The sequence below is a fragment of the Lissotriton helveticus genome, chromosome 2_1 (genome assembly GCF_964261635.1).
Source record: "Lissotriton helveticus chromosome 2_1, aLisHel1.1, whole genome shotgun sequence".
In the NCBI taxonomy this organism is placed as follows: Eukaryota; Metazoa; Chordata; class Amphibia; order Caudata; family Salamandridae; genus Lissotriton; species Lissotriton helveticus.
In genome coordinates, this window is record NC_136059.1 from 1,226,351,405 (window position 1) to 1,226,365,950 (window position 14,546).

The following is a 14,546-nucleotide window of genomic DNA, read 5'->3' on the forward strand; positions in this document are numbered from 1 at the left end:
AAAAACCATGTCGAAGTCATCGTCGACGAAGAGCTCGTCGACGGCAGGCCCATCAACGAAGAGCCCATCGACGGTAGTCCAGTCGACGGCGGTCCAGTCGATGACAGCCCCGTCGATGACGGCCCCGTCAACGACGGCCCAGTCGATGGCAGCCCCGTCAATGAAGATTCCATGTCTATTACACCTTTGGTCAAGACGCCCCCTTCGACGAAGAGTCTATTAATGACCAGAAGTCCACCTACGAGAGCTTGGTTAGCGATTCTACAGGTATCTCGGGCATCGCCTGTTACGTACACCCATTTTCAACTGAAAACGTATCATAGGCAAGACTATACCAATATATCTCCGCTGTTACCATCACACATCTTGGAGACATATGTGGAAGAAGAGGAATCTGATGAGGATGACGGGGAGGAAGAAGGTCCTTTTGGGATTGCACGCCACCCTTCAGAGTTGCGCATAAAATGTCAAGAAGAAGATGAAGAGGAAGACTACCAGGAACATTTTTATCAAGAAGACTTGTCTACGCCATATCATAGACCGTCACATAAGGTTCCACGTTCGGACGAAACAAGTCATCTTCCTCCATCTCTGATCCAGGATTTGCAGGCCATGTTGGCTGATTATCGGCAGAGGTTTACGACTACATCGACTACTCCAATTTTACCTACCGTGCCGGCGGTTACACCTACGCCACCAATAGAAGACCCTACTTCTCCGAGACACCCTGTAGAAGCTACACCACAAGGGGGTCAGGATACTTCATCATCAGATGAGGATGGAAGAGAGGAAGGTGAATTGCCTAATGATAATGTACCTGGGGTTCCTTGGGATGAGTATATAATCCCCATGCCTTCGCCTCCTATGCCGCAACCCTCTGATTCACCACCTGAGGATATTGGCGGTTTTCATAACATTATGCAACGGGCTGCAGCAAGGTTCGAACTTCGGGTCACTATAGAACAATCTGATTGTTTTCTTCACAACTTCAAAGAAGGTTACAGAAAAATAGCCAGAGCAATACCGATCATAGATTTTATTTGGAAGGAAGGTCTTAAGATAATGAAGACACCTGCATCTATACCCGCGGTCCTTCCTCAAATTAGAAAGAAATATCGAGCACCACCAGACACTCCATCTTGCCTTGTGGGACACCCGTGTCCGAACTCTGTAATCTCGCAGGCTGCACAGCAGAGGTCAAAGAATCCATCCACTCCAATCGCAACTCCACCAGATAAAGAGGGTAGACGATTGGATTTGATAGGCAAAAAAATGTCCACCAATGCTGCGTCATCCATCAAGGCAGCAAACTCTCTGGCAATCTTAGCACGTTATGACCGCCAGATGTGGTCAGAGTTATCTGAATTCTTAGAACTTATACCTGAATATCGCCAGCAGGAAGCACGAACGGGCGGCATCAGAAATTATTGACTGCGCCTTAGACATTTCTAATACTAATTTTCGACAGCTAGCGGGGGCTGCTGTTCTCAGACGCCAGGGATGGCTCAAAGCAACCTCTTTTAGACCTGAGGTACAGACTAAAATACTGGACATGGCTTACGATGGTGAGTCACTATTTGGTAAACATATAGCTGATGCTTTGCTGACCATCAAGACAGATACTGACACGGCTAAATCACTGGGTACCCTACAGTATAAAAGAGGATCTTTCAGAGGATCAAGAGGTCGTGGTTTTTCCTCTAGAGGAAATTACCACAATCAACAAAACAGGCAATACCAATCTCAATATAAGCAGCCTTATTACCAGTCCTCTTACAGGCAGTCATCTTCAAGCAATTTCTCTCGTCAGGGCGGACGACGAAGGTCCAATAATCAAGGCGTGACTCAAATAAAAGACAATAAGCTTTGCCGGACGCCAGTCCAATCTTCACCCCTCCCTGTGGGCGCAAAGATCTCAGCCTTTTTCCAACAATGGCAGCACATCACATCAGATCAGTGGGTCCTCGACCTTGTTCAAGGAGGTCACACTCTAGAGTTCTTAAGGAAGCCACCTACGACCCCGCCCAAGGGTCCCCCTCCTCTTCACTTACTGTTCAGAGAAGCTTTAAAAATGTTCCGCAAGAATGTGATAGAAAAAGTTCCAATCTCACGGAAAGGATTCTACTCCTGTTTCTTTCTCATAAGGAAGAAATCGGGGGAGTGGCGCCAGATTCTCGATTTGCGTAAACTCAACACGTTTCTAAAGAAGCAGAGTTTTCGAATGCTGACGCTGGCAGATGTGTTGAGCTGTCTCAACGAAGGGGACTTTATGGCTTCTCTAGACATGGAAGACGCTTACTTCCATATCCTTATACATCCCAAACATCGCAAATACCTAAGATTCACAGTGGCTGGCGTCCACTTTCAATTCAAGGTGCTCCCGTTCGGACTGAAATCGGCACCGAGAATATTCACAAAATGCCTAGCTCCAGTCTCTGCCACTCTGAGGTCTCGGGGTATTCAAGTCTTCCCATACCTCGACGACTGGCTGCTCAAAGGACCATCAAAGCAGGCTATGAGACAGGCTGTCAAAAGTTGCCTTCATCTATTCTCAAATCTGGGACTCGCGCTCAATGCAAACAAGTCACAGTTGCAACCTCTCCAAGTTCTAACTTTTCTGGGAGCAACACTAGACACCAAACGGTGCAAGGCATTCTTGTCAGAAGATCGTCAGAACAAGTTACAAAGCCTGGCAAAGGTAATTTCAAGAAGAAAGTCATTTTCTGTCCGAACATTCGCTTCCCTTCTGTGGATGTGTTCTTCGGCGATCAGCTTAGTCCCGCTTGCGAGGCTCAGGATGAGACCTCTGCAGGAGGAGTTGCATCGGCAATGGCAACAGGCCAGAGGGTCATTTGACGATTCCATAAAGGTGACCTCACGAGTGATACATGCTCTTCACTGGTGGTCAAAAAGAAGCAATCTATCTCCGGGGCTCACGTTCCTGAATACTCCCCCTGAGTTTGTCCTGACCACGGATGCATCCATGGAAGGTTGGGGAGGACATCTCCAAGACCTTCAAATTCAAGTACGATGGTCTCAACAATATCAGCAAAAGCACATCAACAGTCTCGAACTACGAGCCATCTTTCTTTCTCTGCAGACATTCCTCCTGAGAATTGCAAACTCCTCAGTGCTGGTGCGTACAGACAATACCACCAGCATGTATTACATCAACAAGCAGGGGGGAACGAGGTCTCTCTCCCTATCACAGGAAGCTCAAGAGATGTGGGAGTGGATTATAAAGCATGGCATATGAGCAGAGCATGTCAAGGGAATTCGGAATTCTCTGGCCGACAATCTCAGCAGATCTCTCACTGGATGTCACGAGTGGGAGCTGGAACAAGAGCAGGTGAAGAGGATCTTCCGGTTGTGGGGCACGTCAACTCTGGATCTGTTTGCAACACGACAGAACAGCAAATGCCTTATTACGCCAGCAGATTTCCTCAACGGGGATCAAGAGGGAATGCCCTGTCCATGCGATGGTCAGGGATTTAGGCGTACACTTTCCCCCCGATACCATTGATACCGAGGGTTCTGCAAAAAATGAAGAGGGAACATTGCAGTCTCATCCTATTTGCTTCTCGCTGGCCGAGGCAGTATTGGTTCCAAGAGTTATTCCTGTTGTCACAACAGCGTCCTGTTTGTCTAAAGCCAACACTCACAATGCTGACGAGAGAGAGATCAGATTCTACACCCGGATCCACAGTCGCTTCACTTGCACGCCTGGCTCCCGACTTCTTAGAATTTAAGGATCTCAAAATGTCTCAGGACTGTAGAGATATTCTATCTAAAGCCCGTGCTCAAAGCACTATCAAGACATATCGCTTTAAATGGAAGCGTTTTTTTCATTGGTGTGAAACAAATAATGTTCATCCACTCCAGGCTCCACCAGAGGATATCCTACCATACTTACTATCCTTAGCTAAAGCAGGTCTAGTATTCGCATCTATCAAAGTCCATCTCGCTGCGATTTCTAGATTCAGAAAGAGTCCTAACAGACCATCACTCTGTTCTTCGTCACTTATCAAACAATTTTAAAAGGGTTTTTTCCAGCTTTTCCTACAATTCGACCTCCACCTCCGGAATGGGATCTCAATACAGTTCTATCTCAATTAATAAGAAGACCATTTGAGCCAATTCACAAAGCTGAGGTCAAGTTCTTAACCTGCAAGGTGGCACTTTTATTAGCTCTCACTTCGGCCCGGAGGGTCAGCGAAATCCAGGCTTTCACAATTTCGGAACCCTTTCTGCATTTCACTAAAGATTGTCACGTTACGAACATATCCAAAATTCATTCCTAAGGTACCGTCTCAATTCCATCTAAACCAACCTGTAAAGTTGAAAACCTTCTTCCCGGATCCAGTAACACCAGAGGAAAAGGCTTTGCACTCTCTTGACGTAAAACGTTGCTTGAAGTTCTACCTTCAAAAGACTAAGGATATCAGACTATCTAATCAGTTATTGGTTGCTTATGGCCAAGCCACATTACGACAAGCTGTGACAAAAGCAACTGTAGCCAGATGGCTGTCTTCTACCATACAATTTTGCCATGATAAAGCCAACAAACCTTTGCACAGAAAGGTCAAAGCACATTCCACCAGAACTATGTCTGCTTCTACAGCCTTATTTGCTGGGGTCACATTGGAGAATATTTGTCATGCTGTGACATAGAAGAATGTCCACACGTTTACGAAGCACTACTGCTTACAGTCTGCGTCGCAGGACGATGCAGCAGTGGGGCAAGCTGTGCTTCGACATCTCCTTTATTAAGGTTAGACTTTTAATTGTTTCTCATATTGCATTTATGAGGTTTAAGTATGATCATATTCACTGTAATGTTTCTGGTTGTCAAATGTTATATTTAATATGCAGTATGTTAAATAGCTATAACTATTTCATTTCAGAAGGTTCTACATGGGCATGTATTTAAATCTATTCTACTGCTCTATAACCTTCCGGATGTGTGGGGGATATGTAGATTTACACTTTGTCTCCCACCTTTCGCGAACGACATTATTGGGCTTACTGCTTGCTATTCTGATTCAGGCATGTGAATCTATAAAAGATACCTCAATACTGGATAAGAAAATAAGTTACTTACCTGTAACTACAGTTATCCAGTATTGGTATCTTTCATAGATTCACATGCACCCACCCTCCTCCGCGGCAGGACAGTTCTCTAATGGGAATACATACTTCTCACTTGTGCTAAGGAAAATATGAGGAGAACTGCCTCTGGTGGGAAGGTTCTAGAGGGTGCTGGCATCTGATTGGTTGGAACTATTTTTCAGTTCTTTTCATATAATGAAGTAGATAGGCTACTAAGCTTTGGGCCTTTTTGGGCCTATTGTCTTGTCAGCCTGCTACAGTTTCTTACTAAGGCACTGCTTTTGTATTTATTATTACCGTGGGACTCCCGCCTCGACGACGGGGAATGGTTCAGGCATGTGAATCTATGAAAGATACCAATACTGGATAACTGTAGTTACAGGTAAGTAACTTATTTTCTTATCCCTGTCCTTTAGTTAACTTATTTGTAGAAAATTGGGTAGCGGGCATGATGCTCTACACAGTGTGCCCCAGTCATGAAACATATATCCATTACATTATTAAGGGGGAGATACTTGTTATACTATGCTCAAAAAGGGTTTCAATTGGAATCGTATTGTGCCCAAGTTCTGTTTTGTTCTTCCAGCTTTGTTGTCTTATGGGTTACAAGGCTTTGTTGTCTCATAGGTACCAAAGCTGCTTTGCAACACAGTCCAACCTGTCTGGTTCTGTAATGGCAATTATTTTCTACAAAGGCAGGAATGGATGACCACCTATCCTCAGCTCCAGATTTGCCTATAGAAAAATGCTCTCAAAAGGTTTAGTTATCAAACATTGGTAAGACAGCTTCTACATAAGTGTAAAACAAATGTTGGAGCTAATTCTGCATTCATGTTTTAGCCTGTATTTAAAATCATAATTTGTATATTCCACCATTGAATAAAACAAATAATTGCCAGCAAGCCTTTTATAGTGTAATTTATTTTGAAATGTTATGGTTATTTTCCCCTCAGCGTAGGAAAGCCCAGCAGCGGGCACAGTATTGATCACGTAATGCTTAGAAATCAGTGGCTTTTAAGTACAGGAGGGCTCACGTTCCAAATTGTTGCCCGTCATATGTATCCCATATTTTTATCCAAATTCATTTGTATTGATGCCTTAGGCGATGAAAACCAAACAGGAGAAATAAAACAAAATATTTATTTTCCCCACAGTGATGTCCCTGGCACTGGCTCCTACTGGTAGAAGAAGGGTGCAGCTCAACTGCACTTCAGCTGCTTCACTTTTCACCAGTCACATCTAGAGACCTTGCATGCCTCCATATGCACACCATTCTTTCTCTTGTGCAGAAGCTTGCAGATCTAGTTTCTTGATTGCAAAGTAACATATTGCTTTTGAGTTCTTTGTTGACCTTCTCTGCATTTTTGTAGGGAGAGTGTTTTATCTCTTGGTTATGTATTATCATACATTACAGCTTACACCCTGTGAGATCCAAATCAGTTTAAGCATCCTGTAGGGGAACTACGGCGTTCTCTGTGAACAAGTTTAGGATCATGCAAACCAATCTTGTATAGTAATTAACTTTATTTTACGTACTGTTGTTGTTACTTCTTTCTTATCTCAGGTAAATGTGAAGGCAGCACATGTAGAATACGACAAATTCTATATACCGGAGGTTTCCAGCTTGGTGGATATCCAGGAAGATTACCTTCTATGGCTTCTAAACCAAGCGGGAATGGTGAGTACTCTTGGGTGAAAATGGGAATCATATCAATTAATAAACAAAATGTGCACATGTACAGATAAATAACTAACCGTACTCTGTATGAATGTATTGATATGGTATTTCTACAGCGCAACCTTGCCAAAATGCAGCAGAGCCCTGAACACAGTCAAAGATAAGCATTAAGTCAACAAGTGATAGGAAAGGTACCTGGCTTTTGGATGGGTAATGCATTGTTTTGTAGTGTTCTTTAAAGAGTATAGCTTCAACTGTTTTCTATAGTGAGGCAGTGTTGGAGCTGTCCTGATGGATACTTAAAAGTTGTTCCAGATCCTGGGTGCATAAACAGAAAAGGCTTGCCGCTTTGTTTTTTCTTTTTTACACTTTAGTCTACGGTCTCTTGATCTTATGGTGTAATGGTGTCATGGTTTATTGAGGGTGAGGTTGGTGTCAGGGGGTTTATCCAAGTGACTTTGCATTGGGTGAAAGTCTGGATTTGGGGCAGTCTAGTTTCATGTGATTAAGCCAGGTTATTATTGTTTTTTCTTTGATGTTTGAGGCAAATAACAGGAATTCATGTCCTGGTTAAGTTGAGCTTAATGCAAGCTCTGTTCATCCAGGTCTGGATGATGTACAGGCAGTGTTTAAGGAGCCTGAAGCAGAGAAGACCATCATGTAGCAGCGTGCATCTTCAGCATATTGGTGAATCTTAATGCTGTTATCTGTGAGTGGAGTACCAAGATGGATGTCCAGCGTGTAGAGGGCTTTCAAAGACCATACATCATATTTCTTTTTCTGTCATGCTTATGACTTTCAGTGGAAAAAATGGCTAATGCCCTTGTTCAGAAATCTGGCCACAAGGAGGTATTTGAAAGCATTTTGCATGTTAAGGATGGGCAGTTCCAGGCCGGTGGTATTTGATTTAGCTAGATACCTTATGGCTTCATGGATCTGACGCACAAAGTGTATCTGAGCAAGCGAACATAAACTGTCATAATGATTATGTGGGAGGTTTCGGTTAAGTTCTCTTCTTTTTCATACTGCCTCATCTTTCGTAGATAGTTTAATAGAGTCTTATAGCCCACCGTAGCGCGCAATACCAGCTATTAAAGGCCAACTCCAGCGTCTTTAACAAGGGAGCGGGACTTTAATAACTGGTATAGCCCAGCTACGAAGGGCTATAAGGCTATTAGAAAAATAAAACAAAGGCTTCAGGGAGCGCAAGGGGACTGAAATCTCTTCAGGCTCCCTGAAGCCTTTGTTCACAACCAGAGCTGTGAACAAAGAAACATTGGAATGTTGGAGCTCCGGGCTTATACCAGCCATTATAAGCCCAGAGCTACTCCATTGTTTTCAATGGAGCTACCAACATTCCAATGTTATAATATAGCCTCTAGCCCACTGTAGCGGGCTATACTGGCTATTAAAGGCCTGATGCAGCGTGAAAGGCCCAAGCCGAAGGAGTTTATCAAGGCAGCGGGACTTTAATAGCCGGAATAGCCCTGCTACGAAGGGCTATAAGGCTATTAGAACATTCTGCCACTAGAGGGCAGAATGTTCTAACAAATTAAACAAAGGCTTCAGGGAGCGCGAGGGGATTGGCTCCCTGAAGGCCTTTGTTCACAGCTTCAAAGAAGCATTGGAATGTTGGCGCGCCGGGCTTATACCAGCCGTTATAAGCCTGGAGCGCTCAATTGTTTTCAATGGAGCTTACAACGTTCCAATGTTCTAACACATATTAGAGCATTGGAATGTTGGGAGCTCCATTGAAAACAATGGAGTAGCTCCAGGTGTATAATGGCTGGTATAAGCCCGGAGCTCCAACATTCAAATTCCAATGAATGCCTGAGGGGATTTCAGTCTCCTCGCGGTCCCTAAAGCCTTTGTTTTATTTGTTACAACATTCTGCCCTCTAATAGCCTTATAACCCTTCGTAGCTGGGCTATACCAGTTATTAAAGTCCTGCTCCCTTGTTAAAGATGCTGGAACAGGCCTTTAATAGCCGGGCTATAAGGCTCTATTAGAACATTGGAATGTTGGGAGCTCCATTGCAGACAATGGAGTGCTCCGTGCTTCTACGGGCCGGTAAAGGCCCGCAGAGCAACATTCCAATGTTCTACAAAGGCTTCTCGAAGTTCGAGGGGATTTATATCCCCTCGAGCTTCGAGAACCCTTTGTTTAATTTGTTGGAACATTCTGCCCTCTAGTGGCAGAATGTTCTAATAGCCTTATAGCCCTTCGTAGCAGGGCTATACGGCTATTAAAGTCCCGCTGTTTCGTTAAAGTCCCTCGCCTTCGGCTCGGGCCTTTAACGATTCAGCGGGCCTTTAATAGCCGGTATAGCCCGCTACTGCGGGCTATAAGGCTATATTAGAACATTGGAACGTTGGGAGCTCCATTGAAAACAATGGAGTAGCTGCAGGCTTATAATCGTTGGTATAAGCCCGGAGCTCCAACATTCCAATGCTTCTGTCTTCACAGCTGTGGCTGTGAAAAAATGCTTCAGGGAGCCTGAAGGGATTTCAATAGCCTCAGGCTCCCTGAAGCCTTTGTTTTATTTGTGAGACCATTCTGCCCTCGAGGGGCAAAATGTTCTAATAGCCTTATAGCCCGTCGTAGCTGGGCTATACCAGTTATTAAAGTCCCGCTCCCTTGTTAAAGATGCTGGAACGGGCCTTTATTAGCCGGTATAGCCCGCCACGGTGGGCTATAAGGCTATATTAGAACATTGAAACGTTTGAAGCTCCACTGAAAACAATGGAGTAACTCTAGGCTTATAATGGCTGGTATAATCCCGGAGCTCCAACATTGCAATGCTTCTTTGTGGCTGTGAACAAAGGCTTCAGGGAGCCTGAGGGGATTTCAATCCCCTCTTCGTAGCGGGGCTATACCGGCTATTAAAGTCCCACCGCCTTGTTAAAGACCCTCGCCTTCGGCTCGGGCCTTTATTAGCCGGTATAGCCCGCTACGGTGGGCTATAAGGCTATATTAGAACATTGAAACGTTTGAAGCTCAACTGAAAACAATGGAGTAACTCTAGGCTTATAATGGCTGGTATAATCCCGGAGCTCCAACATTCCAATGCTTCTTTGTGGCTGTGAACAAAGGCTTCAGGGAGCCTGAGGGGATTTCAATCCCCTCTTCGTAGCGGGGCTATACCGGCTATTAAAGTCCTGCCGCCTTTTTAAAGACCCTCGCCTTCGGCTCGGGCCTTTAATAGCCGGTATAGCCCGCTACGGCTGGCTAAAAGGCTATATGTTCGAGGCATGTGGGCTGCTGAATTCATATCTATAGCATAGATCGCCGCCTAGTGTTGGGTCCGGATGATTGCACATTGTTGTCCTGGAAGAGTCTTCGAAGTATCACGAGATAGGTGGCTCCTCCTCTGGACTACAGTGCGCATGGGCATCGACTCCATCCTTAGATTGTTTTTTTCCGCCATTGGGTTCGGATGTGATTTCGTTAACTCCGGTTCGGAATCGATCAAAACTAACTTTTTGCAGGCCAAAAGGCCTTTTTCGAACCGTCGGTATTGTTTGCGTTCGGTGCCCGACTTACTCCAACTCTTCGAGTCAGAGATCCGGGGAGTCGCGTGACTCTTCGGGGATCGAGGCCCAGTCGACGCGGCAAGACTTCGACGGCATGGAGCGGAGTCCGTTCAAGCGCTGTCCCGTGTGTGGATCCAAGTACCCACACATCGACGTCCACCCAGTCTGCAATAAATGCCTGTCGTCGGACCACGACGAGGCCAACTGTATGGCCTGTTCCAAGTTTCGATCTAAGAAGACCATCAGGCTTCGGCGCGCGGCGCGCCTCGAGGGCCAGCGATCGGCTCCAGCACCAGGTTCACCTTCAAGTTTCACCTCCATCGGTGGTCGTTGAGTCCGACTACGAGGCGGACGCTGAAGGCCACGACGTGGAGGAAGTCGTCGACGAGGTAGGGGACGACGACGAGGCCTACGGGGCCATGGAAGATAGCTCAGAGGAAGAGCTATACCCCGTTCGTACTTTTACTATGGCTCGGGTCGAGGGATCGCCACATGGCCTTACCCAAGACCTTCCACCAAGATCCACGGCCCCGCCTTCCGGCCCGGCTACGGACACTTCGGCGGAGCCGCCATTGTCTACATCGAAACCGAAACTGAAACCACCGGTGTCGACGAAGACTAAAATGGCCGACACGCCATCGAAACCGAAGACGTCTGCTCCCCCATCGACGCCGTCGTCTTCGGAGGCCTCAAAGCCGAAGAAAGTTGTCGGACCGTCCACGGCGCCGACAGTGGTCACGGAGCCCAACCCACGAAAGGCCGTCCAATCGGTGTCGAGCAAGGCAGTCGACCCAAAGCCCAAGAAGGCAATCGAGGCCGCTCCAGACAAAGCCGCCAAGCCGAAAGCCATAAGGCCTGTCAACACTACGTCTACCAAGGGCGCGGAGTCGAAGTCTGCGACCCCGATGCCAAAGGTCAAGGCTGCCGATCCGAAGCCATCGGCGTCCGCATCAGCGGCAGTGGTCAAAGATCTCGGCGCACCAGTGAAGGATGCTCCTGCGCCTCGATCGGAGAAACAGAAGGCGTCCACGCTCGGATCTTCTCCTGGACGCGGACCAAGGACACAGGTCGGGTTGACGAAACCATCCGCTTCCTTTACGAAGCAGGTCTCGGACTCCCTCAAACGAATTAAAGACAAGGCTTCTGCGTCGGAACCGAAGACACATTCCGCTCCGAAGCAAGCTGTCCAAACGCCACAGGCTTCCACGCCGATCCTCTTCACGCTACCGCCTAAGGTGGCGCCGAAGGCCTTTGCTCCACGGTCGGTGACCACGGACTCTGTGGTGTCGAAACCAACTCCCCCGGCTGGGGGCCTGCAGCATCGACCACACTCTTTATCGGAGCACTCAGAGCAGTTTATCGATGCCGACACCGGAAGGCTGTCCCTTTACAAACGGAAGATTACGGCATCACAGCCTTTGGAGTCCTTTAGGATTCCCCTAAAGCGCAAAAAGCCTGCAGAGGACACACCTGTCTTGACTGAGCCAGTTGTTCCACAGACTCTAAGAAGTGCAACACCCTCGCCCACCTATTCTCATGGAGAGGATGAGGAAGAGCAGGATGAGGAGTACAATTTTCCCACCACCACGGAGCCTGATGTGCTACAGGACTCGTGGGTGGAGCCAGGTGATCAAGGAGATCAGCAGGCGGCCCTTGACCCCCAGGTGTTCAACATCAAAACGTCTCCCACTGAAGATTCAACAGCGTTTCATGCTTTGATTGAGAGGGCAGCCAAAAACCATAATGTTGCTATGCATGCTGACCCTGTGGAGGCTGGCTTCCTTTTTGACACTTTCTCCACTGCTGAAAAAGCTGTGACAACTCTTCCCATGCTAAAAGGGGTCCTCAGGCATGCTGCGGACATTTTTAAGGAGCCCACAAGGTCACGGGTTGTTAACCCTCGGATTGAGAAGAAATACAGGCCAGCACCTGGCGATCGAACATACATAAGGGGCCAGTTGCCGTTGGACTCTTTGGTGGTCTCTAATGCCCGCAAACGGGCGAACTCCCAAACAACGGGTGAAGCTCCTCCCCCAGACAAAGAGTCAAAAGTGCTAGAGGCAACAGGGAAGAGAGTAGCAGCTCAGGCAGCCAACATCTGGCGTATTTCAAACACGCAGGCACTATTGGCCAGATACGACAGGGCACACTATGGCACACTATGACACCCTAGAGACCCTGTTGCAACACCTGCCAGATCAGTTCAAGGAGGGAGCTGAGATGCTGGTCCAAGAGGGAAAGCTCATTTCCAACGCTGCTATAAAGTGTGCACTAGACGTGGCTGATACAGCAGCAAGGGCTATCAACACTAGCGTGATGTTGAGGCGTCAGGCTTGGCTCCGAATTTCCGGGTTCAAGCCTGAGATACAGACTACCATCCTCAACCAGCTGGTGAACCCAGATAGGTTATTTGGTCCAGAGGTAGATACCACCCTGGAAAAGATTAAAAAAGATACTGAGACTGCCAAGTCCATGGGGCTCTCCAGTCCCAGCAGTTTCGAGGCAACACTTTTCGTCGCTCAGGCAATCGAGGTGTTACCAGAGGCCAAATGTCACAGCAGACGCATTCAACAAAGGTGAGGCGCAATCATCCTACCCCAAGCAGAGTAGAGGAGGATACCGAGGAAACAGCTCCAAGGGCAGAGGCAGAGGCAACAACAGTTCCCGTTCCTCTGCCACCAACAAACAGTGACTCTCTGTCACTGCCCCCCGACCATCCAACTCCTGTCGGGGGGAGACTCCAACGGTTCCTGTCAGTGTGGAAGTCCATCACCACAGACAGGTGGGTCAGGAAACTTATCCAGTTCGGCTATTGTTTAGAACTAACCGCCACTCCACCCAACATGCCCCCAAAACACCGTCCTATGTCACAAGAGCATTTGCACTTATTGCAGCAGGAGGTTCTGGCCATGCTGCAAAAAGGCGTGATAGAGCCCGTGCCAGTGGAGGAAGAAGGCACAGGAGTGTACTCCCTGTACTTCTTAATCCCGAAAAAGGACGGGTCGCTCAGACCGATTCTGGACCTACGGCCCCTGAACCAGTACATCCTTTCAGAACACTTCCACATGCTAACACTGCAACAGGTTCTTCCATTGCTCAACCAGGGAGATTTCCTCGCAACCTTAGACCTCAAGGATGCTTACTTTCACATCCCACTCCACCCCTCCCACAGAAAATACCTCCGGTTCACCATTCAAAACAAGCATTACCAATTCAAGGTCCTTCCTTTCGGGGTGACCACAGCCCCCAGAGTGTTCACGAAATGTCTGGCGACAGTGGCGGCGCACCTCAGGAGACAGAACGTCCATGTCTACCCTTACCTGGACGACTGGCTTGTTCAGGCGAAGTCAGCCCAGCAATGTGCGACCGACATGTCCCACACCATTCACCTTCTTCACAGTCTGGGGTTTTCACTAAACTATCCAAAGTCGCACCTCCAGCCAGCCCACGTGAGGCAGTATTTGGGCGCGACGATAGACACTTTGGCGGCAACAGCTCAGCCAAACCCAGTACGGATAGGCAACATCCAGTCGCTAATCCTAAAGTTCAGACCACAGCACTCACTTCCTGCGAGAGTGTTCATGCAGTTGATAGGCATGATGGCCTCCTGCATCTTCATAGTCCCGCACGCGAGACTGCACAGGCGTCCGCTTCAGGAGTGCTTGGCACGTCAGTGGAATCAGGCTCATGGGCAATTAAAAGACCTAGTGTTGGTGACCGGTCGGGCATACAGCTCTCTGCATTGGTGGAATCCACACAACCTTTGCAAGGGCCGACCGTTTCAAGAGCCTGTGCCACAGATTATCCTGACGACGGACGCATCTCTCCAAGGGTGGGGAGCTCATGTGCTCCACTACACAGTGCAGGGACTGTGGACAACGCAGCAACAGAAGATGCACATCAACTACCTAGAACTGATGGCAATCTTCATGGCACTCAAGTCATTCAAAGTACATCTGTGCAACAAAGTCGTGTTGATCCGGACGGACAACATGGCGGCCATGTACTACATCCAAAAGCAGGGAGGTACACACTCTCCACAGCTGTCTCATCTGGCTCAGAGCATGTGGAAGTGGGCCATTCAGAGGAACATCTTCCTCATGGCGGAACACCTCCCGGGCAAGGACAATCAAATGGCGGATCGGCTCAGCAGGTACAGCCATCAAATGCACGATTGGGAGTTACACCCATCAGTACTCCGCCCGTACTTCCAACAGTGGGGTCAT

At 47.7% G+C, this 14,546-nt stretch overlaps 1 protein-coding gene across 2 annotated transcripts in view; it reads left to right on the forward strand.

Annotated features, from left to right (window-relative positions):
- HERC3 (HECT and RLD domain containing E3 ubiquitin protein ligase 3) overlaps positions 1 to 14,546 on the forward strand; it is a 604,132-nt gene that overhangs the window by 398,590 nt on the left and 190,996 nt on the right. Inside the window, exon 16 of one of the 2 annotated variants that reach the window (XM_078676105.1) lies at positions 6,674 to 6,787. In XM_078676105.1, coding sequence (XP_078532231.1) covers positions 6,674 to 6,787 — 114 coding nt within the window. Of the gene's footprint in view, positions 1 to 5,736; positions 5,974 to 6,673; positions 6,788 to 14,546 lie in introns of those variants that run through there. The other variant, XM_078676106.1, reaches the window with a different exon arrangement.